This window comes from Brassica napus, unplaced genomic scaffold (genome assembly GCF_020379485.1).
Source record: "Brassica napus cultivar Da-Ae unplaced genomic scaffold, Da-Ae ScsIHWf_1175;HRSCAF=1682, whole genome shotgun sequence".
NCBI lineage: Eukaryota > Viridiplantae > Streptophyta > Magnoliopsida > Brassicales > Brassicaceae > Brassica > Brassica napus.
Window position 1 is genome coordinate 34158 of NW_026014597.1, and position 24137 is coordinate 58294.

Consider the following 24137-nt stretch of genomic DNA (forward strand, 5'->3'; position numbering starts at 1 on the left):
TTTTTTATCAACAACGAGATTTGATTAGAGTTAGTATTTTTGTCCCAAAAAAAAATTAGAATTACTCTGTTTGTTTCATAATACTACAATTCATTCCAAACTCTCTCTCTAGATCCTCTGACCTCTTTCTAGAAAAAACCCAATTATGAAATCGTGTTCTCCGACCGACAATGTGGTTTCTCTTTGCCACCGTCAATAAGGGAGGGTCCCTGTTTTTCTTTGTTTTGTTTCTCGGCGTATCTTTTTTGCTTAAGATCAAAGTTGCCCTATTGGTTTCCTAGATCTAGATCCGCAGATTTGGTTAGAGAAATTTAGAGCTTTGTCGGTGTTGGTTTGATGGGTTTCGAGTCATCGGATATGTTGAGTCTCGTTGTGTGCTCTGTCTCTCTGCTTCCCTCGGTTGGACCTATGGTTTCTCGGATTCTAGTGGAAGGCTTGTCTTTTGGTCTGCATGTGTGTTAATGGTCCCTTCTTCTAGAGGATCTTTTGAGATTTCGAAGGATGTGCTTATCCTTGATCTTGTTTGCAACGGGTCAGCTTATGGTGGTCTTTGGTTCTTCCGGCTCGTTTTCAAGGATTTGGGACTTCGGTCTTTTAGCACTTGGTGTGGAGGTTTGAATGATAAATGTTGGTTCTTCTTCCTCTTGGGTTTCTTCTCTGCAATTTCTCGTGGCTCGTCAGATGTTCGTCGTCGGAGCAGTATAAAGAGATGCGGTAGTTCCCTGAATAAAGTTCGCCAGTGGGTGTGCGCTTATCCCTTTCTTTAAGTCTTGATTTTTCTCTCTAGTTTGATTGTGATTTGATGTTATGATCTAGTCTTTCTCATCAGTGTCTTCTTTGATCCTTGTTCATTATGTTATGGTTTTGTTTCCTGAGAATTTCTTCAATTCTGCCGGCTTTAGATTTCAGAGGAATGATTTATGTCATGCTGGCTTTAGACTCTAGGGGTTGTCATCATGTTATTCGCTAGCTTTGTGTTCTACTTTGTATATCTACTTTGTTCGTAATCAATGAAATCCTTTAGTGTTTAAAAAAAATATGTTTTAGAAGATTTTTGTTGTTTCAAAATATATTATGTTTTGATATTTTTATGTTATTTTAATTTTACTGAAAAATGTGTAACCAATTAGATGCTTCAGTCATTTCTGTAATTAATCGAATGATTTTAAAATTATATTTTTAAAACTATTTTTTAAAGAAAAGTAAATTTCTTAATATTTGTGTAATAAAACAAAACATATGTATTGTAAGGACTAAGAGCATCTGCATTAGTAAATTTATGGGGGGTTCACACATATTCCCAAAAAGAAAAAAATATTAAAATAATGTACAGTGATGAACATGCCTCTCCTCAGTTCTCCTCAGTGAACATGCGTCATGCGAGTTCATCACTATTTTGCGGGTCCCACGACACGTGGCGGTCCGCGATTGATTCGATTATTTATTTTTTATTTTTTAAATCAAACAAAAAAGTTAATAATAAAAAATTATAAACTTGAATCTCAAGAGAGGGTTCACTAATGCAGATACTCTAAGGAGCAGCATTTAATAAAATCCTCTTTTGTTATAGACTTCGCAGTGTCACGCTGGTCTCACATGCCTACGTTCTTGGAAGTTTGGAATAATTTAGCTACAGTTACCAATATTAAATATTGTTAACATCTAAAGATATTCAAAACTTGTGTATGAAATCATTGGTAAGAGATAATTAATTTATTTTATGGAATCCTACTATGTTACTATATTTCAGTTATTTCAAGTACATATAATGGTTATAACTTATAAGTCCCAACAATTCAGTGTTTCATATATTTTTAGTTGGTACCAATACATGCTAGTATTGATTAAAGAACCACACGCAATTCAAATCAGCAACACACTAGTTTGGGTTTTCACGAATGAGAAAACAGTATGAATTCTATATTATCATTGAATTTCAACCTCAGCTTGAAAGATCAAAAACTAATAGTAACTTTTAAAAATTTGTATAAAGGCTTCACGTGCTAAATCTTGAAGAACACATTGGACAGAAAAGCAAGACAGATGCAAGTTGATAATAAACAAAAAAAAAAAAAAAAAAAGACAGATGCAAGAACCAATGGAATTATGGCACCTTATATAAACCTTTTATACCATTGGATAAGTTCACTAAAATATTTATTATAATGATTTTTGAATTATTTGGTTGTTAATATGGTCCACCCGGTCCTTTATATTATAGATTTTTCGTCGGTCTATTTATTAATTATCTACTGATTTTCAATCATTAAAAATGTCAGAATTTTTTATTATTCTCTGTTATTTTATTTTGTGTCAGCAATCTACATTGGCCTGTCTTGTGTGTACTCCTGTTCGAAAATGCCTTAAGCGTAACGCCTAGGCTTGGACAAATAATTTAATGTGCTTATATAAGTATTTATGGGTTTACATATTAAATATGTGAGATAATGACAATATTGGTGCATGGTGTAGTGGTCAGCGACCTCTATTATGTCTCACCAATCACAGATTCAAACTTTCTGGTGCATTTTTAGTCTATTTAATCAGTTTTTAGGTTAAATGAAATAGAAATTACAGAAATAACTTTATCTTTTCCTCACATCTGCGATTCTCAGAATAAATTACAGCCACCTCTTTTTTTTCTTTTGCGATTTCTATTGTTTTTATTGCTAATCTTATATGTTTAAATCAATATATAACTAATTTATTAAAGAATAATCAATTTCAGATTCCAAATCGACAATAATGATGAGTTCTAAAACTTTTCCGATTAAGTAAGTGCGCGCCTAGGGTCAAATCGTCACGGTTGAAGACCACACCACGTTTTTCCGGCGACTTTCCGGCCGCCTCAGCCGTGTTTTCGAACATGGGTGTGTACTTATATATTGACCTTAGCTAATCCAAGTTTAAAAATGGCATCCAATATGCGGCAAAAAAATTTATAAGACAAAACAAAATTGTTTTTAATAATTTGATGACAAAAGTAATTATGTAAATTAAGGCTGACTTTATATTATAATGATAAATACAATGTTTATTGCATCTCCAACCTCCTATAGTTTACTTTAAAATAAAATTTAAAAAAAAAAAATACTTCAACCACACTCCATATAGAAGGGATTTACTTCATAAATAAAATAATCATTTTAATTTTTGTTCATTATTTTGTTTTTCATTCTATATAGAGTTTATAGTTGGAGTAAACTGAACTCCATATAAGATTTACTCAATTTTAAAGTAAAAATAAAGTTTTACATTGGAGATTTTTTTACCAACCACCTATTTTTTTACCTATTTTTTTACCATTGCTGTTGAAGAACTAGTCAAACTCAGCTATAAATAATAAATATGGTAAAACTTATATTAGACAGCCAACAATATAAGAAATTGTGTAATATACTGATATTCTAAAGTGATTTTGTGTAGTATGAAGATGATTACTTTTTTTTTTGTCAAACCATGAAGATGATTACATAAGTTGATATAGCTTTAACAAATTTTGTAATGGGGTTTGTACAATCTTTTCAGAAAAGGTAAACTAATCCCAAATTAATACTCGTTCAGTCTCATGGGGCACAACTATTAAAAAAATTATTTTTTATTTAAAAAATATTATTAAAATAAAATTTTAAAATTATTCAACCAATCACAAAACATGTTACAAAATATGATTGGTTACACAGTTTTTGATAAAGTTAAAAAACACATAAAAATATCAAAACATCATCTATTTTGAAACATCAAAAATTCCATAAAACATCGTATATTTTGAAACGGAGAGAGTATTTGTTGCACTCGAAAGATACACTTAATCATACGGTCCTGGGCTTTGAGGCCCATATCTGCCCAGATAAAACCAGAATGGACTAGGCCAGATTACCAAAACTCCATAACATAAGCTTCTTCTACCCACCTGTTCGCCCTCTCGCCGTCGCCATCGCCATCGCCAGGCACTGCCGTGAAATCCTCTCACCGAATTAAAAGTAACTGGTTGAGCTAGATCTTTCTTGCATTTTTACGATTTAAATTCGCTGTGTTTTGTTCGATGAATCCCTCAATTTTCATATCGTCGTGGTGGATTTATCCGTTTTGGTGTATCTTTCTTTAGCCAGGGTTCAGTGGATTGATGGGGAAGAAGGAGAACGAGATGTCAGCAATGGAGATCGACGATCCCAAATCGGACGGCTCTGAGCAGATCCTTCCGAGGTTCTCGATGAATGGTTAGTATATTCACGAATAAGTATCTGCATGTCTGTGAATCTCGAATTTAGCAATTGGTGGCTTACTTGAACCGTACAACAAGGCGTCTAAGTTTGTGAATCTACGCATTTGGATTTTCAGTTCTGCAGCTGATGAAAACTTCTCAGGCGCAACATGGTCTGCGTCATGGTGACTATGCTCGCTATAGGTAAACCCTAAGCTCATTAGCATACATGGTCTTTACAAAAAAAATTAGCTGATGTGTATTCTGTGTTATCTTGTTCTGTAGGAGGTATTGCTCAGCACGGTTGAGGAGGCTGTACAAGTCCTTGAAGTTTACTCATGGTCGTGGTAAATACACTCGGCGAGCCATACTTGAATCAACTGTCACTGATGTTAGGTATATATCCTTCCAACCTGAAGTTTTTTTGTTTGAGATGTTTTATTTGCCTACAGAAATTAATTCCTGGCTTTTTTTTTTTTAATGTTTAATCTTAACATTAAAAAAGATGTGAAGGCTCAGTTTATGCTTCCACTACAAGTGGTTTTGAGGTACTCTACTCACATACCTGTAATTGAGTTAATGTTTTTATTTGAATAGGTTTCTCCATGTGGTTTTCTATATGACGGAGAGAGCATGGAGCCATGCAATGGACAAAAGACAGCTACCAGATGGGCCTAATGCAAGGCAGCGGATATATTTAATTGGTAGGCTGAGGAAGGCAGTAAAATGGGCTTCGCTTTTCTCAAGTCTGTGCTCTAATAAGACGGACTCCAGGACATCTTTGGAAGCTGAGGTATTTCGGTGATCCCAAATGTTGATGTGTTTTCATGAACATACATCTCTGCCTTGAATGGAAGAAGAAGAGTATTCCTCAGTTTTAGGCTATTAGCTTAGTTGTTTCGTTATTTCCTGTAAAATGTATGTGTCCTCTATAAACAGACTGACATGAGTCTTCATACTTCATCTTACTCTTTTATAGGCATATGCTTCCTATATGAAAGGCACCCTGTTGTTTGAGCAAGATCAAAACTGGGATACTGCGTTGGCATGTTTCAGAAACGCCAGGTTTGTCTTTGTTCAGGATCCTCTTTTTGCAATTTGGTAGGTTTTGTTTCGCTGTTTTCGTTTCTGATAATTAATCGCCGTCGCAGAGCTGTTTATGAGGAACTCGGGAAATACGGTGATCTAGAGAACCAGGTTCTTTGTCGGGAACGGGTTGAGGAGCTTGAGCCCAGTATTGAATACTGCAAACACAAAATTGGCAAATCAAACTTGCAGACATCTGAACTACTTCAGATTGGTGAAATGGAAGGTCCTGCATTGGATCTTTTCAAAGCAAAGATAGAGGTACGCACACATATCATTTCTGTTTAGCCTCACCACCGAAGCAAGTGATTAACTATGTATATACATGTTTCGATAGTCCGCATAAGCATAACATTTTTGTTTGTTGGCTTTGCCATCTGTTATTGTGAGCTTAGAGTCCGCTTTTGACCTGTGACCAACACACACAAATACTAATTACATGTATACGATCTTGGATACTCTTGAATGATTTGCAATGGTTTAGTGGTTAACTCTTTCTCAGATCTCTCAGACATTTCGGATTAATATGATGCATATTGCTCGCTTGTCATATAGGCTGCTATGGAAGAGGCCAGATCTCAACAAGCTGCATCTCTTACAGAGTTTAATTGGCTTGGCTACAGATTTCCAGTTTCCAACCCAAAATCTCGGGTTTCTATTTTAAAAGGTTCGAGTAACTTTTTCCAATTCTCTCTTTTTGAACTACTATGTTATGCTGACAAATTATGATCTGGCACAATTATGGTTTACCTTTACTATGTAGTTACTGTTATGCGTTACCCTCTTAATATATAACCTGCTTTGATTGGACACTGAGCACTTCTCTGCGGCTCACTCTTTGTTCCTTTTTCGCTCAGCCCAAGACTTTGAGAAGGAGCTACAGGGTCTAGGAGCAGAATCTCTCCCTGCAGAGAAAAAGCTGACCATATATGATAAATTATTCACTGCATATCATGATGCGCGGAACACCATACGCAGTGACTTGGTGAGTGAGTTTACAGGAGATGGCTAATTTATTGATTTGGTTCACCCAATAACCTTTTGAAGATTTTTGGAAGTCTAGACAAGTTTGTTAAAGAGTAAAGAGTATCTGTTTTTTTTTGGTGCGTTGCTGTTCCTTTGATTGATTTTCACAAGGAGTATATTATTTTTAGGTAAGTGCAGGAAATGCTGAATCTGTCAAAGATGATCTAAATGGTCTGGACAAAGCTGTTGGAGCTGTGCTAGGACAAAGAACCATTGAAAGGAACCAGCTGTTGGTTAAAATAGCAAAGAGTAAACTGAACAAGAAACGTGATGATAAAACTGAAAAGGTTACTAAGCCTGAGGAGCTTGTTCGATTGTATGACCTTCTGTTACAGGTTAACCACTGTGTACCTGTCTTTTTCTCCAGAAGCAGATTTTGTGTGCTAAACCATCGAGAAGACCTCATCTTTGTTTCTTTTCTTTTCTTTTTTCAGAATGTCGCTGATCTTTCTGACCTCATTAGCTCTGGAAGAGACAGGAAACCCGAAGAGATTGCCTTCGAAGAAGAGTGTCAGCGCAAAAGCTTAGCCTTTCGTGCTGAAAGGTTTAGTTCTTCTTCCACGTTATTGTATTTTTTGGAGGATGATTGCTATTGAGTTGTGGCCTCGCTATATTTTTTATTTGATTTAGCATATTTGATTAGAGTTAAGCTCCTCAAAGCCGTTGATCCAATCCTTAACATGAGTCTATACTATTTAGTTAGGAATCTCTTTCCCAGACAGTCATCTCCTCACCTATTTCTTTTGGTCTATACTAGAATCACTTATTAGATGCTTTAGCTCCTGTTTAGAAATATTCACACAGTTTTTTCCATTTGAGAAAACGTAATAAGAAGAGTTATTTTCATATACTAACTGCTGCGTTCAGTTTTCGTCGCCTATGATTAAGTTAGCTGATGATATCTTCTTAAATCTATTTTCAGGTGCTTCTACTTGGCAAAGTCATATAGCCTAGCAGGAAAAAGGGTTGAAGCATATGCCTTATATTGTCGAGCTCGATCTCTTGCTGAAGATGCCCTGAGCAAGTTTCAGAGCATAGCAAACAAAGATGAGGTATCAACGTATTATTTTACTTTTTTACCTCATACATAGTCATTGGATAGCAAGTTCTATGTTACCTCCTCATGTCGATTGGATAAGGTTAATATGTTGATGGTGTCACTAAAGTATAGTAGTTTTGACTAATTTTTTTTTCCAATAATTCTCAGGGAACAATCCAGGAACTGAAGGCAGTGAGCAAAGAATGCAGAGCTAATAGTTGCATAGAACATGCGACCGGGATCATGGAGGAAGAGAAGGCGCCAGAGAAGCTGTCAAAGAAAATCTCAACGATATCACTAAACGATACAGCCACTAAGGTACAATCTCATTATTTTACCTCACTTTTCCCCGTCACTTACTTGGTTGTTTGGTGGCAGATGATATAAACATCCCCAGCATACGTTATGTGTCTTGCTGTTATGTTATTTTGTTAATCTTGCAAATGTCTCATAATCAACAAATTGCACCCTGATGGGGTTTTTTTTGTCCTCTTATGTCAAACATCGATATCAGGTGGAGAAATACCTGGTAGATAAACTGGAGGTGTATGAATCAGCGGTTGGAGATGCAAACACAAAAATGGCACCAAAGATCGAACGGTTCCCACCTGCATTTCAGTCTATACCTCGTAATCCAATTGTTCTAGACTTGGCCTACAATTGCATTGAGTTCCCAGTTCTTGACGAAAGGAAGAAGAAAGTCCAGAGGGGATTTATTAGTCGTCTCTGGGGATGAAGAAGTTTTCTTCCTCAGGTTAAAAGAATCTCTGGTTCAGTTTCCCTTTTATTACACATACTTCGGAACTCCCTGTTGCTCTTTAGCTTCTGAATAACGAATCCAATTGCATGAGTTTTTTTTTGTCATTCTGTCGATTTTTTTCCAAAGAACCACAATTTAGATTTTAGACCGAGATTACATTTTGCTGCTCCTTTAATGACACTTGAAGTTTTGGATATATAATTGTTTTCTGCAATTTTTGTTGAAAATGCCACACTGGCTGAGCATTGATTGGAGTAAGATCGAAAGCCCGATTTGGTTATAGAATGTTTTGACCGGGACCAAATTATATTGAATATATAACTACTGTAGGCTCTAGTTTTCTAGTCTAACCAAAAATAATAGACTTTAATTCACTTTGCCTTAAATTCTTAGTAGCAGAAGAGAAGCGGCGGGGATATTCGTTGGAAACCAAAAGTGTTTTCTAATACTCTTGCCGTTCTATAAAAACATTAAATTTATAAAACTAAATATTTTTGTTTATTTTTAATAATTTAATAATAAAATTGTAGATTTATTAAAAAAATGATGTGATTTATCAAATTATTTTTTTTTTAATAGTTTCTGACACGATTAAGGATTTATAAAGTCAACGGCTTTGGATTTTTGCTGGCTCTTATAAATTTATTATTATTGAAAAGTGAATACTTAAACAAATTTGGACTCGCCTCATGGATGCCTCATGCCTCTAAGAAAATCAAATGAGTCCCTTAATGTCCAGATTAAATTGGATGTTATAAATATAAGAGTGGGAGGCATGGAAGGTTTCAAAGGTTTTGTACACGATCACCACCACCACAAGAAAGAGAAAGAGTAGTAATTTGTTTTCTCCATGGCACGATCTTCTTCGTTCCCTTATTATGCTCACATTTTCCCACTTGTCAACCAACTCCCCCCCCCCCCCCCAAAAAAAAAGAGTTTCCCAATAAAAACATTTCTTTCCTTATATAGCTATCTCTGATCGACTCTCCGGTGGAAGACAGGAAAAAGAAGAAGACGAGGATGCATTTCGCTAAGCTCGATGATTCCCCCATGTTTCGTCAACAGGTTTCTTCTCTTTTAATTCTGTTAACCGTTTCGAACGTTCATCGATTCCATTGCTAACGAACAAATGATTCTCTGTACGTAATCTCTCTCTCGTGCCACATTCCATGCCCTGAGATTTAGTAGTGGGATATAATTAGTTTCAGATGCATTGTGGATGAAGCAATGTATCAGTAACACTTGCAAATTTGAAGATTGATTTTGGGGGAAATACTCTCTTTTTAAAAATATTATTTTTTGTATAAATTATCGCGCCATGTATGACGTTGCTTGTGATGTACTTTTTTGTCTACATGAGAGCTTGAGATGTTACTTTGATCTTATTCTCTGATGTTTAGAGTGGTCTTTATTTTTTGTCTCTTTAGCTAGTTTGTAATCGTAAGCCTTTGTTGATTCTCTGCACCAGAGTTAAGAGATATAAACTAAAGTTTTTTTTGTGGTGCAAGTACAGATGCAATGTATGGAAGAGAGTGCAGACTTGCTGGGGATGCGATGCTTAAGGTTCTACAAAGACTGCACAAAATACACGTAAACTAACTAACCTCTTCTTCTTCCTATTGCAACTATATACTCTCTCTCTCTCTCTCTCTCTTTTTTTGAATTGTGATTTTTTTTTTCTTTGGTTTATTATTAGAGAGGGACTCGGAGAAGGGTATGATGGAGATATTGACTTTGTAAATGCACTTGAATCTTTCGGTGGTGGCCATAATGATCCCATCGGCGTTGCTTTTGGAGGTACTTACCTCTCTTTCTTCTTTTTTTCTCAAATCTCATTATCTCAAGGAGATATGTTCCTTTTTTTTTATTCTTCAGGTCCTGTAATGACAAAGTTTACTGTTGCTCTTCGAGAAATTGGGACATACAAGGAAGTTCTTCGTTCCGAGGTACTACTTGTTAGAATGAGAGAATTATTGAGAGTTTATTTCTCGGGAATGAATAACATGAAGAACATAGAGAGAGAAAGTAGATCTCAAAATATAAGAGAGAATGAGAGAATAGTTTTCTTGATTTAATTGTGGATCTGGGTACAAGTATTTAAAGACAAGTTGTCTCAGTACACAATATAATAAAATATTCATTGTTTTAAAATATCTTCAACAGTCTTCTTATCTCTTCTTCTCTTCAATAAAATTCGAGCTTATAAAAACCTTACAAAGCCTTATAAAACCTTATAAAGCCTTATAAAAGCTTTATAAAACTTTATAAGTCTCTAGCATAATTCTCAAGTCTGGCATTTTACTTCTCAAGTCTGGCAGCTTAATTCTCAAGTCTGGCAGCTTACTTCTCAAGTCTGACAGCTTACTTCTGCTTCATGTCAACACTCCCCCTCAAGCTTGACCATATGGAACAAGTGAAGCTTGGAAGCCATGAAGTATTCTCTCATTAAAACCTCAACTAGGTAAAACCCTTTGGGAGAAAACCCAAGTCAAGGAAAGAGTAAAACACTTCAGGAAGGAGATATCAGTGACATGAGAGGTCTATGAGTCCCAATTTTGGATGAATGAACTCACAGACTTTAGTGCTTGCTGCCTTGGTGAAGATATCAGCTAACTGATCTTCACTTTTAGTATAACAGGTAGGGGTGTTCAATCCGGATATCGGTTCGGTTTAGGTTCGGTTTTTTCGGTTTTCGGTATTTCGGTTAGTAAAATATAACTACCATTCTAAATCCATATTTACTTCGGTTCGGGTCGGTTTATATACCGTCGGTTTTCGGTTTAATCGGTTTTATACCAAAAAACATAATTATTTAGTTTGAGATCATATAAAATGAATTTTAGAGTCATATTGTCAACACAGTCATTTATTAAAAATATATTACATGTTCAAATAAATGAACAAAAACGTAAAAATGCTTCTACCATCAAATAAAATCATCAAATCTATAATTAAAATCAGAGCCTGAAATTTTGAAAATAAAAATATGAAACAAAACAGAAACATGAAAGAAAAGTTTTTCAACTCTTCCATATTTAGTGTTCATTAAAGTCATGCTTTTTCGATTGAACACGAAACTCTGTTTGTTTATAGATAAGAAAAAAGTTGTGAAAATTTTCCATTAATTATTTTCCATCAAATTTATCATCTTCATATTAATTTAGTGAATACTAAAATAAAGCAAAAAGATAAAAAAAAAAGACTTAGAAAATAAGATGTATGAATTGCGATGTATTCAAGTGTTTTACAAATTATATAAGGTTCTTTATTACTATAACATTATGGTAATAGTTATTAACACAAATTTAACTTATATAACAAATAGATTTTCGTGTATTGTTATAAAATAGATACATATTTACATGTTTCTACTTTTAATCGGTTTTGTTCGGTTTATTCAGTTTAATCGATTATATACCAAACCATATCCAAATCCTACGGTTTTTATAAAATTATATCCATTCGGTTTATATGGTATATACCAAAACCAAACCATATTGTCTATTTCGGTTCGGTTCGGTTTTACCATATTGAACAGCCCTAATAGCAGGGTAAAATGATCTTCTGCTCCACAGCTTGTCTCACCTTGTGACAGTCAACTTCAATGTGCTTTGTCCTCTCATGAAACACTGAGTTTGATGCTATATGTATGGCCGCCTGATTGTCACAGTGCATTGTGATTGGTGTTGTTGTCTCTATGCCCAAATCCTTTAGTAAGTTTCTGATCCAAATGAGCTCACTAGTAAGCTTCCTCATTGCTCTATTCTCTGCTTCAGCACTTGAACAAGACACCACCTTCTGCTTCTTGCTCTTCCATGTGACCAGGTTTCCTCCAATGAAGGTGCAATAGCCTGTAGTTGATCTCCTATCAACTCTGTCTCCAGCCCAATCAGCATCACAATACCCAACAACTTCAGTACTCTTGTTACATGCCATCCATACTCCTTGGCCAGGCGCCTCTCTTAGGTACTTTAAGATCCTCTCCACCATATTCCAATGATGCACCTTAGGAGCTCCCATGTGTTGACTCACTTGATTCACAACAAAACACACATCTGGTCTGGTGATGGTTAGATAGATGAGCTTGCCCACCATTCTTCTATACTTCTTGATATCTCCAAATGGTGTAGACCCATACTCCCCCTCTCTCAGCACCTTGTATCCTTCTTCTAATGGAGTCTTGGCCTTTTTACTCATAAGGTTTCCTGCCTCCCTTAAAATATCAAGTGCGTACTTCCTTTAAGATAAGAATAACCCCTCTTTAGAGCGGAAGATCTCAATCCCAAGAAAATACTTCAACTCTCCCAAATCCTTGATATCAAAGGCATTTTTAAGAAATGTTTTAGTTGAGAGAATACCTTCCTTGTTGCTACCAGTGATGATGATGTCATCCACATAGACTAAGATGACCACAATACCTTGCTTACTAGTTAATGTGAAGAGGGTGTGATCAGCTTCTGACTTTACAAAGCCTCTTCCATTGAGTGTGGTGCTCAACTTATGGTACCAAGCCCTTGGAGATTGCTTCAAGCCATAAATTGCCTTCTTTAATCTGAGAACATTTCTTGGCTTCACCATGTTCTCAAGACCAGGAGGTGGTCTCATGTAGACTTCATCCTCCAATTCTCCTTGAAGAAAGGCATTCTTCACATCCATCTGCCATAAATCCCACTCAAGGTTGACAGCAAGAGATAAGAGAATCTTTATAGTGTGAAGCTTGGCCACTGGTGCAAAAGTGTCTAGATAATCTTCACCATACACTTGAGTATATCTCCTTGCAACCAGTCTTGTCTTCTTTCTTTCTGGTTTTCCATTGGCTCCATACTTGATAGTGTAGAGAAGCCGGCTTGTCACTGCCTTCTTTCCTTTTGGAAGTTCAGTCTCAAACCATGTATCATTCTTGATCATGGCTCCCATCTCATCTCCAACAGATTCTCTCCACTCCTTGTGTTGCATAGCTTCTTCATATGTTCTTGGAATGTATTCCTGATCCAATTCACTGATGAAGACTTGATGATCTTCTGGATATTGAGCAAGGGAGCATACTGCACTTATTGGGTGAGCTACAGCTTCAGCATTGAAGTAAACTTCTGTGTTGATCCACTGTGAGGGTTTTCTGATCCTTGTACTCCTTCTCAAAAGTTGTATCTGCTCAGGTTCTGCTTCATTTCCTTCACTTGGCGCATCTACTTGAGTCTCAACATCTGATTCTGATGGCATCTCATCTTGATCATGAGCTACAGAGTTCTCTTCAGGTTGAGCTTGTGTAGACTGCTCAACATTTCTACTGCCCCCCTCATGATTAGGATGAGTGCTCTCAACACTATCAGCTGCAGTAGATGATACATTTTCAGGGACAGGTTCCACACTTGGTAAAGAGGGCATACTGATTCTCAGGCTCTCCATTACTCCCCTAAGGTTATTTGCTCTATCTGAGGCTGATTGAGAAAGATCTTTGAGCTCATCCCAACTCTTTCCATCATAATAGCCTCTAGATTCTGCAAACTTCACATCCCTCGAGACAAGAACCCTTCTTGACTCTGGATCATAGCACTTATACCCCTTCTGAGTTGGAGAGTAACCAATGAACATAGCTTTTGAGCTTTTAGCATCAAGTTTGTTCCTCAGCTCCCCAGGTATCATCACAAAACAGAGGCATCCAAACACACGCAAATGGTCCAAAGATGGTTTGGTCTTATTTAGAACCTCAAAAGGAGACATGTCGTTGAGGACTTTAGTTGGAGTTCTATTGATCAGATAAGTAGCAGACATCACAGCATCACTCCAGAATCTTTTTGGAACATTGGTGTGGAACATCATTGATCTTGCTACCTCCATCAAATGTCTGTTCTTTCTCTCAGCAACTCCATTCTGTTGAGGAGTGTAAGGACAGCTTGTCTGGTGAGTAATCCCATGTTGAGCAAGATATTGCTTGAATGCATGACTTGTATACTCTCCACCATTATCTGACCTTAGAATTTTCATCTTGGCATTGAAATGGTTGCAGATATGGGTCTGGAAATTCTTGAAAGCATCCAACACCCTGTCCTTAGACGGAATCAGTGTCACCCAAGTGTACTTGGATTTCTCATCAATGAAAGTGACAAAGTATTTGTGGTTCTCTCTGGACACACATGGAGCAGTCCATACATCAGAGTGAACTAGGTCAAAACATCTTTCATAGATGGTGCTAGACTGTGAGAAGACTGTTCTACAATGCTTCCCCAATATGCAAGCTTCACAATCATCATTCTTGAAGACCACACCTGGAAGCATCAAGTTTAGGGCTCTTGTATGAGGATGTCCCAACCTAGCATGCCATAGTGTGCTATCAACCCCGCTGGATGTACTAGCCAAACACTGAGAAGTGGATGGTCTAGACATCTCTGTCTTCTGAAGATGATAGAGTTCATTGTGAACGTGCCCCTTTCCAATCACTTGGCCTGTCTTTAAGTCTTGAAATTCAACCTCATCTGGTCTGAAGACAACCTGACAACTCAGATCAACAGTAGCCTTTCTCACAGATAGCAAGTTTGATGTAAACTGAGGCATATACAAGGCAGTAGATTCCCTATCAAACAACCTCAGGTTCCCTATCCCTTCTATCTTAATCTTATCACCATTTGCTATTTGAACATTCCCTGAGGCAGGCTGGACATCACTCATCAAGTTTCTATCACTAATCATGTGATGGCTTGCTCCTGAATCTATAATGATAGGTTTAGGGTCAAGAGAGTGTGTACCAGCCTTCTTGGATGAGATAAAGGCTTGGATAAGGGAATGTAGGTCACTCATGGTTGCTGGACCATCAGTGTTGGCTGCACTATCAGTACTTCTCCATGTTCCTTCTTCATTTGAACCACCAATGACAGATGAATACATGGTTCGACCTTGAATCGATGGATGCTCAAACTCTTTGATTACATTCCTGGCTTGATTCAAGTCACTTCTTCTTGGCATATTGTGCTTCTTATGTTGTTCCTTAGCCTTCTTGTACTCTGGAAACAACACAATGTTGGAGTTCTCCCTCATGGAGAGATATGGACCAGTGGACAATAGATTGTTCCTACTGATTTTGAGATAAACTGGACTTTGAAGAAGCTTTTCTTGATATGGTTGAAGCTTTCTTGAGTTCCAGAGAATAGGGTACTCCTCTATCTTGAGTTCTGGTGAGGTTCTTCCCTTTTGAAAGACCTTTGGACCAGTGGATAAAAGGATGTATCCAACAGATTTTGAAGATAATCTGAGAAAGAAAGAAAGAAATTTGCGGAAGCTTTTGTGAGATTCAGGAGCTTAATGCTCTGATACCATGTTAGAATGAGAGAATTATTGAGAGTTTATTTCTGGGGAATGAAGAACATGAAGAACATAGAGAGAGAGAGAAAGTAGATCTCAAAATGTAAGAGAGAGAAGGAGAGAATAGTTTCCTTGATTTAATTGTGGATCTGAGTACAAGTATTTAAAGGCAAGTTGCCTCAGTACACAATATAATAAAATATTCATTGTTTGAAAATATCTTCAACAGTCTTCTTCTCTCTTCTTCTTCTCTTCAATAAAATTCGAGCTTATAAAAATCTTATAAAGCCTTATAAAACCTTATAAAGCCTTATAAAAACTTTATAAAACCTTATAAATCTCTAGCATAATTCTGACAGCTTACTTCTCAAGTCTGGCAGCTTACTTATGCTTCATGTCAACACTACTACAATCCCTTTTGCCTGGTTTGGTTAATTTAATCAGTTTTGTTGAACAAATGCATAACTAACTAGCCTATGATCGATATATCAGGTAGAGCATATTCTGAATGACCGGTTGGTTCAGTTTGTGAATGTTGATGTCCAAGAAATTAAGGTACACTTGTACTAATACATCCTTTCAAATTGCTTCCGACCTTATTATATTCATCTTTTAATTGTCTCACACCAGGAAGCACGTAAACGCTTTGACAAAGCCTCCATTACATACGACCAGGTGTGTTAACTGACTTCATAATATCATGTCCCCACTATTTTTGAAAAATTGTATCTTCATTTTATGTGCATCTCTGAATGAAACAGGCGCGAGAGAAATTTCTTTCATTAAGAAAGAGTACGCGACTGGATGTGGCTGCAACAATCGAGGAGGTATGCACACACACATCCTCGAGAGTCAATAGATAACATTCACTTCTTTTTCAAAACTAATGTTGGTAGAGAGGCATTTTTCAGGACCTACATAGCGCAAGAGCGGCATTTGAGCAAGCCCGGTTTCATCTGGTAACCCGGCCACTTTTATTTATTTATTTCTAATGCTACTAGCGATTCGCTTATTGTAACCGTACCTTAAATTAATGTTTGCTTTGCTTCGCTTCTTCCTGGCACAGGTTAGTGCACTCTCTAATGCGGAAGCTAAAAAGCGATTTGAGTTTTTGGAAGCAGTCAGCGGGACAGTGGATGCTCATCTCCGTTTCTTCAAACAGGCAAGCTTTACTATATTTAGAACACAAATTAATAGCTTTGGTTTTACAAGGAAAACCTATGTTACCTAATTCGCTTTCTCACAAATGATTCTTTCAGGGATATGAGCTACTACAACAAATGGAGCCTTTTATTAATCAGGTATTGAATAAATACACAAAGACTCCTTGTACCATATGATTCTTTTGATTTTTATTTTCTGCCGAACGTTACGTTTCTTATCCAAGCAAATGCAAATTTCATGAGCTATCTGTGTTTGATTGTAATTTGAATGCAGGTGTTGAGTTATGCACACCAGTCTAGAGAATGTACAAACTATGAAATGGCATCACTTAACGAAAGGATGCAGGAGTACAAAAGGCAAGTTGATCGAGAAACTAGAAACTTAAATGGTTCGCCAACAGGGGATGGCATGAGACACAACTCAAGAAGCTCACAAAAAGTCATTGAGGCTGTCATGCAATCTGCTGCAAAAGGAAAGGTTAGAAAATGCCTCTGAGGCTTAAGACTGCCCTCCTATCTTTATACTGTTTTTGTCCTACAGGTTCAGACTATAAGACAAGGGTATCTGTCTAAACGTTCGTCAAACTTGAGAGGTGATTGGAAAAGAAGGTTCTTTATCCTTGATAGCCGTGGGATGCTATACTATTACCGCAAGCCATGGAATTGGTCATCTGTAAGTTTCAAAGTAAAAAGAAAGAACCAATTGTGCTTTTTGATCCTTCCCTGATCGACAACGTTTGAATCTTTAGGGAAATGGAAACAGGTCTTCTGTTCACAAGAATATGACTTCAGAAAACAGTCCTGGGCTGCTAAGTCGGTGGCTGTCTTCTCATTATCACGATGAAAAACCAGTTGCACGTCTCACTGTGAACCTGCTTACCTCAACGATCAAAGTTGATGCGGACCAGACGGATCTAAGATTCTGCTTTCGGATTATTTCGCCTACAAAAGTCTACACATTGCAGGCAGAGAATGCGCAAGATCAGATGGACTGGATAGAGAAGATAACTGGAGTTACTACTTCTTTGCTAAGTTTCCAGACACCTGAAAGAACAATCATGGTGAGGTTTTTATGTGCTGAATCTTTTATTGTCTGACCCCATTATCTAAAAATATCATTTACTTGCAACTGTACCAGCGTCTTTCTACAATGGACGGAGATACTTTCTCCGCAAGTGAGTCCGGTTCGGTAGCAGATCTATATGATATCGACCATGCGGAAATTGGAGAATCCACTGTGGAAAATAATCATCACCGTTCGAGGTTCTCAGGGTGCTTGCAGCAACATGATATGATGGCAAAGCCAATTGATGTCTTGACCAAGGTATTGGGGAATGAGAAATGTGCGGATTGTGGTGCTCCTGAACCTGATTGGGCCTCTTTGAATCTCGGAGTACTCATATGTATTGAATGTTCTGGTATACATCGTAACCTTGGTGTTCACATTTCGAAGGTCAGCCATTGGAACTCTTCCCATTTATTTCTACAAAGTTGGTATGAAGTATATTCAAACTTGTCAAGTGCAGGTCAGATCGCTCACGCTTGATGTTAAAGTATGGGAACCATCGGTCTTGACGTTGTTCCAGTCGTTAGGTAACGTATATGTAAACTCAGTGTGGGAGGAGTTGTTGAACTCAGAGAGTAGATCTTCAGGGTAAGTAGTGGCTACGTATTCTCATCAGTTGTATCTATTTTACACACAGTCGTTAACCTTCCTTTTTTTTTTCCTATTTTATTTAGCACTCCCATGTCAGATCGACCAACAAGAAAGTTTCTTGCAAGGAAGCCTGGTCTCAGTGATCCCATATCTGTGAAAGAGCTGTTCATCCATGCAAAGGTATTTAAATCGAGAAAAAGTTTTTGTGATAAAATCTCATGTCTGTCCATTGCTAATTACAGTACTCAGAGAGGATATTTGTCCGCAAAGAAACAGACAGCCAGCATTTTCCGGCAGTTTTCCAAGAGATTTGGGAGAATGTGCGTGCCAACGACAAGAAATCAGTTTACAAACACATTGTCTGCTCTGAAACAGATGTGAATGCTCTACGTGGACAAGCAACGTACACGGTGTCTTTGTCCTTATGGAAGATGATGCAACTGGAAGCGAAGGAGGAAACACTCAAAGCCAAAATCAAGAGAATTGAAGAGGAGTTTCAGGAGAACCCTGAGGGATATTCTGACTCGAAAATGGAAGGGGAAGAAAGTATGGTCAGAGAAGAAACTTCAAAGGACTGCTCTTTGCTTCACCTCGCTTGTCTTTATGCTGATATCGGTATGGTGGAGTTGTTGCTTCAGTATGGTGCAAAGATAAATGCAACAGACTCAAAAGGTCGCACTCCACTTCACCACTGTATCATCAGCAGGAGATATGCAATTGCAAGGCTGCTACTTATGAGGTAAAAACTCCATATAAATTCATCACTCTACTACTTTGACAAAAGTTATAAGTGTGGTGCAATGATTCAATCACAGGGGAGGAGATCCAAATGCTGTGGATAAAGAGAGTAACACACCGGTCAAATATGCTTTAGAGACAGAAGTCAATGACAGCGAACTAATTGCATTATTAACAGACTCCAAAAGATGATAATATCTGCTGAAATAAAAATAATAATCATTTGATTTGCTTTATCACTTTTTAAAAGCAGAAGACGGTACAGCACTAGAAAAAATGTTGCTCTAATTGAACACTTTTCGCCTGTTAGTTCGTTTTGTCCATGAAGAGCCTAGGAGAATACATGTAGATTTTCTTTGGTGCTTGCTAGGTTGATGATATACTGGTTTATACTCTGCTGTACATATGGTCTTTTTTATGGGGTTGCATGTTCTGTAAGATGGAAACCTCTGTTTTTGTTGTTCGTGCAATGAAAAGACAGACACGGCATTGTTGTGTCTTCTTTATGTTTTCAGACTGCACTTTGTGGTTTTGCACATCCGAGAACCTGCTTTGATTGCTCGACAGATTTTCAATTCATCAATAAGACAAATCCGATATTATTTTCATATGTTTGGAATGTGGATCGGATCCTGTGTTTATAGAATGTTCTTTGTTCATCAATTCTTCACCGAAAATCTGTATTTGCAATGTTAACGACTTCAATGTAACATTCAGTACATCTTTTAAAAAACCTGAAAATGCAGATTTAGTGACGCAAAACATGGTCCTCTTCTCTAAGAAATAGAAAAACTGCGGTTCATACATCTTTTAATGCAGAGAGTTTCTGGGCAGACATAAGCTTTTCCAATAACAACTGGAAATTCTCAACGGCAACTGAACAAATAAACAATGACATATCATGCCCACCCAGCTTGCCTTACCTGTATCCAGTCACACAACGAAAAAGTTTGACATTCAGAGATAGACTGACTAGATTCGTCTGGTGATACCAAGTTTAAGAAGATCAAAAAAGTGAAGAGGACGAAGCTTTTAGAGAATAGATCAGGTTAGGACTAACGCTACTACCTTCGCGCAATTTCAAGTCGGTCAAGACATTTGCCATAAACCAGCCGTCTCTCTTTTAGCTACATTGAAGAAGGAGGATTTATAACTGCTTTTGGCTTTTATGGAGCAGCATCTGCTTCCATTCTTTCGTTTGAGGAAGTACCCTCATTAATCAACTCAATGACACTCGAAGAATCGGGAATATATTTGAGACGTATCATGTTCTCCATAACCTTCTCAGCTGCCTCCATTCCTCCCACTTTAGCAAAACCAGAGAGTAGAGCCCGGCATGTCGATATACTTAGCTTACACCCGTCCACAGCAGCGTTCTTGGCAAACATTTCATCCACGAACATAAATGCTTTTGTCTTCATCCCTTCTTTCAGGAAAGCAGTAATGATGACACTGTACATTATGCTGTCTGGTTCAATTCCTGAGGCAATGGCCTCGTCGAATATAGCAAACATTTCCGATCTCCTACCCATTTTATCACACCCGTTTAGAAGAGATGTGTAAGTTACAACACTAGGCATCAGGTTTGCCTTCTGCATGTCCTGCAATAGCTCCTTTCCAGCTTCCAAATTTCCTTCCCTGCATAAATAATCTATCATGATGTTGTATGTTACGTCATTGGGCTTGCCATGCTTATCAAGCGACCCATCCATCACCATATTTATCAGTTTTGTTTTTAATTCTGTTTTTCCGAACTTCAAAACCCAGTTGATCAAAGCATTGAAGGGGGCGGTAGAAGAACCACAACCCATCTCTTTTGTCTCGAAGATGGCTATAGCTCTTTCCACATCGTTCCATCTGCAACACCCATCCACAAGTGTCGTGTACACAAAACTGTCGGGAGCTAATCCCTTTGGTTTCATCTCGTCAAATAACCGAAAAGCCTCCTCTAGATCCCCATATTTGCAACAAGCATCTATGATTGTACAGTACGTCACTGCATTAGGGGGGAAACCTTTTCCTGACATTCCGTTGAAAATTTCTTTAGCTCTTTCGATGTCACCAGACTTGCAAAAGCCACCAAGCAACATGTTGTATATGATGACATTAGGAGTCACACCTTCTTGAACCATCTCATCAAAAATACGAGAAGCCGTTTCCATATTTCCCAACTTAGAAAACCCATCAATGAGTGTACCGTAAGAGAATACATCAGGTGTTATACCCTTTCCACGCATTTCCTGGAAAATCTCCTCCGCATCGTCTACTTTACCGTTTTTAACGAGACCATTCATAAGAACAGTGTATGTCTTAGCATCCCCTGGAATCCCTTGTTCAACCATGGATCTGAATGCTGAACACGCCTCAATTACTTTTCCCTTTTTGCAGTACTCACTGATCAGACCCGTGCACAAGACCTTATTTGGAACCACACCACATTCCACCATCTCTTTCAAATATTTCTCTGCGGATGCAAATTCCCCTGCTTCTATATATCCACTGATAAAAGCCCCGTAGGTGAAAGCATCAGGCTTTAATCCGTTTTCAACCATTTCAACCAGATAAGACCTTGCTTCGTCCGTCCTTTTGGCCTTTGAAAGACCAATTATAAGGGAATTGTAGCAAAATGTGTCTGGTGCAATCCCTTGTTCCTTCATTTCTTTCAGCACCCTCACTGCATCTCCAAACCTACCTTTCTGGAGAAAGGTTTTGATCAATGTTGTGTATATAACCACATTGGCTCTGCAGCCGCTTGCACCCATCTCCTTCACAATCTTATAAGCTCCATCGATATCCCCAGAAGAACACATGCCCTTAACTGTTGTACCATAAGTATATGGAGATATGACAATGTTCCTCGTTTTCATTTCAACAAGTAACTCATAACCCTTTAGTGCATTATTTCCTTGAACGTATCCCTCGACCAAACTAGCAAAAGCTCGAGCACCTGGTGTCACTCCAGATGCGATCATCCCATCAAAGAGAGCCTTTGCCTTCTCCATTGCTCCTTCCTTTGACATGACACAAATAAAAGAATCATAAATCTTAGGATCAATGTTCATCCCAAGAGAAACCATCTCATGGACTAGTCCATTTGCAGCGGCTGCATCCCTCCCCTTCAGTAAACCCTCGATCAGTATACTGCAAGTGAAATTATCAGGAAACACACCGAAACTATTCATCTCTACCACCAGCGATTTAGCATCATCTAGTCTCTTCCGCTTACACATCCCATCTACAAGTATATTAAATGACTGCTTCGATGGCACCAATCCTTTGATAATCATCCTCTTCTTTAGCTCAAGAGCTTCATCCACATCTCCCTTCATACACAACGCTTCGTTTACCAAGCCATACACAGCCACACTCACCATCCCAAACTTTTCTTCGGCTTTAAGAAGAACATCTTTTGCCAGCTGAACATTCCCACCTCTGCAATGGGCAACAATCAACTTTTCATAAATGTGAACATCAAACACTACACTTCTCTCAGCCATCTCATTATACACATCCCAAAACAAATCCAGACGATTCCTCTTCAAAAACGCATCCAACAAAACGTTACATTTTGACGAATCAAGAACCAAATCCTTAGTGTTTGTAATCACAAAAGCAGCTTCGTCTAAAAACCCGTTTTCAATATACACATCAATCAAGATCCCGTATACAACAACTCCGCCGCCATCACTCAACTCTCGCGAACATCTCGCAACCGAGCTCAAAACCTCAGATACAGGCCACTTCCTCTCAATCATCCGGATTACAACACTACGAGCTTGCCCTAAACTACCGAAGCTACACAAACCTAAAGCGAGAAACGAAAACGAATCAAGTTTCTGCTCCGTGACCTTCTGAGAATCCACCCAATTGAAGAAGCTCAGAAGCTTAGCGGGATCATCGACGCGTTTTGATCGCAAAACGGAGAGAACGACGTCTGGGTTTATCTCCGCCGCGAGATTCGAAGACACCAAGGCGTCGCGCCAGTTCGCCTTATTGAGGATTCCCGCTATTTCGGCTGATGCGTCCGGAGGTTTCCCGATGTGAACGGACAACGATCGGAGAAGTAAACATCTGCTCCTAAACAACGTTGAGCCTATCATCTCCCGATACCGGAGATTCAACAACCTCGTCGGCGAAGATTAAATCGAGATACAAAACAATTGTTAAAATATATATCCAGTAGGCCCGTTTAATTTGGGCCTTTGGGCCCAAACAGTTACTGGGGCACGTAAACAAAGCCTTTAAACCGCCAAAATGTATGTCCGGTAGTTTGAAAGTTTAGATCATTGGTATGAGTGAAAAAAAAAATAGAAGTTCATTGGTATGTTTATTTTGCATTTCCACGTGATTTACCGATTTTGATAGAAAGTTTTAAAATATGGTTTTACGAAGTGCTACGTTACTATTGTCGAATTAAATAATAATATTGTCTAGGTCTCAAGAAATTTATTCATATATGGAGAGGTTATGGGAGAGATATGATGAAGATCCCCACCCACTAGACTACTAGAGTGGGAATTTCAAATGGTGCATGAATGTGTTTACCCAAATACATAGTGTATGAAATGCATGGTTTGACCAAGTTTCTTTTTTATTTTGTTTTGATATGAGAGCCAAACCAAATCCAGAAATGTCGACGGGTATGGGTAAACATGAACTAACACTAAAACGTGTCCTAGTTAATTCCACGACAGTGGGTTATAAATACACGACGGTCGAAAGAAATCGTGTGTTTAACCGCGTTTGTAATATAGTTAGCGAATTTTAAAGGGATAATTATTATTCATAAAACTCATCTTAAAAAATATATACCAGATCCCTTAAACAATCACTTTAATCACTAATTCAGATTGGCTAGAGCATTACCATTAACATTATGTTTTACATTATCCAATCAACAATTGCTACGAAGCATTTAAAATAGCATTTACTATATGCTAGTGCTCTTCGAATGCTTTCCAAATGCTTTCTGATAAATGCTCTCATATGAAGCTTTTAGAAAACCATTTGCATTTATAATTTATAAAATTAAAATAATATATAATTAATTCATTTTATTTAATAAAATCATAAAAAAAAAAATTTATATCCATAAAATATAATTTTGATTTTTAAATTAATTTACGACAAAATATTTTTTTTTTAATAGGCATTTCACATTTAAAACA

The 24137-nt window shown here is 37.6% G+C and overlaps 3 protein-coding genes across 4 annotated transcripts; 2 read left to right on the forward strand and 1 right to left on the reverse strand.

The window, feature by feature from the left end:
• The first annotated feature begins 3813 nt into the window (after positions 1–3813).
• On the forward strand, positions 3814–8329 carry LOC106421955 (signal recognition particle subunit SRP68). Of its 2 annotated transcripts, none has more exons than XM_013862787.3 (14): positions 3814–3983; positions 4109–4220; positions 4342–4408; positions 4490–4600; positions 4802–4997; positions 5184–5269; positions 5356–5551; positions 5846–5957; positions 6148–6275; positions 6445–6651; positions 6751–6860; positions 7239–7368; positions 7524–7673; positions 7870–8329. In XM_013862787.3, the coding sequence occupies exons 2-14, from the start codon at positions 4127–4129 to the stop codon at positions 8089–8091; spliced, it is 1809 nt and encodes a 602-aa protein (XP_013718241.1). In that variant the 5' UTR covers positions 3814–3983; positions 4109–4126; the 3' UTR covers positions 8092–8329. The 2 variants fall into 2 exon arrangements, with proteins under 2 accessions (XP_013718241.1, XP_013718242.1); XM_013862788.3 differs by having other exon boundaries at positions 3887–3983; positions 4113–4220.
• A 193-nt stretch (positions 8330–8522) lies between these two features.
• Positions 8523–19845, forward strand: LOC125596301 (ADP-ribosylation factor GTPase-activating protein AGD1-like). Its single transcript, XM_048771483.1, has 18 exons — positions 8523–9180; positions 9629–9705; positions 9812–9912; positions 9991–10061; positions 15904–15966; positions 16042–16086; positions 16173–16238; positions 16323–16370; positions 16478–16573; positions 16671–16712; positions 16849–17052; positions 17116–17247; positions 17324–17635; positions 17713–18027; positions 18101–18228; positions 18315–18411; positions 18474–18970; positions 19047–19845. Exons 1-18 carry the CDS (start codon positions 9136–9138, stop codon positions 19159–19161), a joined length of 2454 nt encoding a protein of 817 aa, XP_048627440.1. The 5' UTR covers positions 8523–9135; the 3' UTR covers positions 19162–19845.
• LOC106421952 (pentatricopeptide repeat-containing protein At5g61990, mitochondrial) lies at positions 19633–23117 on the reverse strand. The gene is made up of 2 exons (XM_013862785.3): positions 20038–23117; positions 19633–19892 (listed from the first exon to the last, which is right to left on the reverse strand). Exon 1 carries the CDS (start codon positions 23067–23069, stop codon positions 20136–20138), a length of 2934 nt encoding a protein of 977 aa, XP_013718239.2. The 5' UTR covers positions 23070–23117; the 3' UTR covers positions 19633–19892; positions 20038–20135.
• Positions 23118–24137: the final 1020 nt, after the last annotated feature.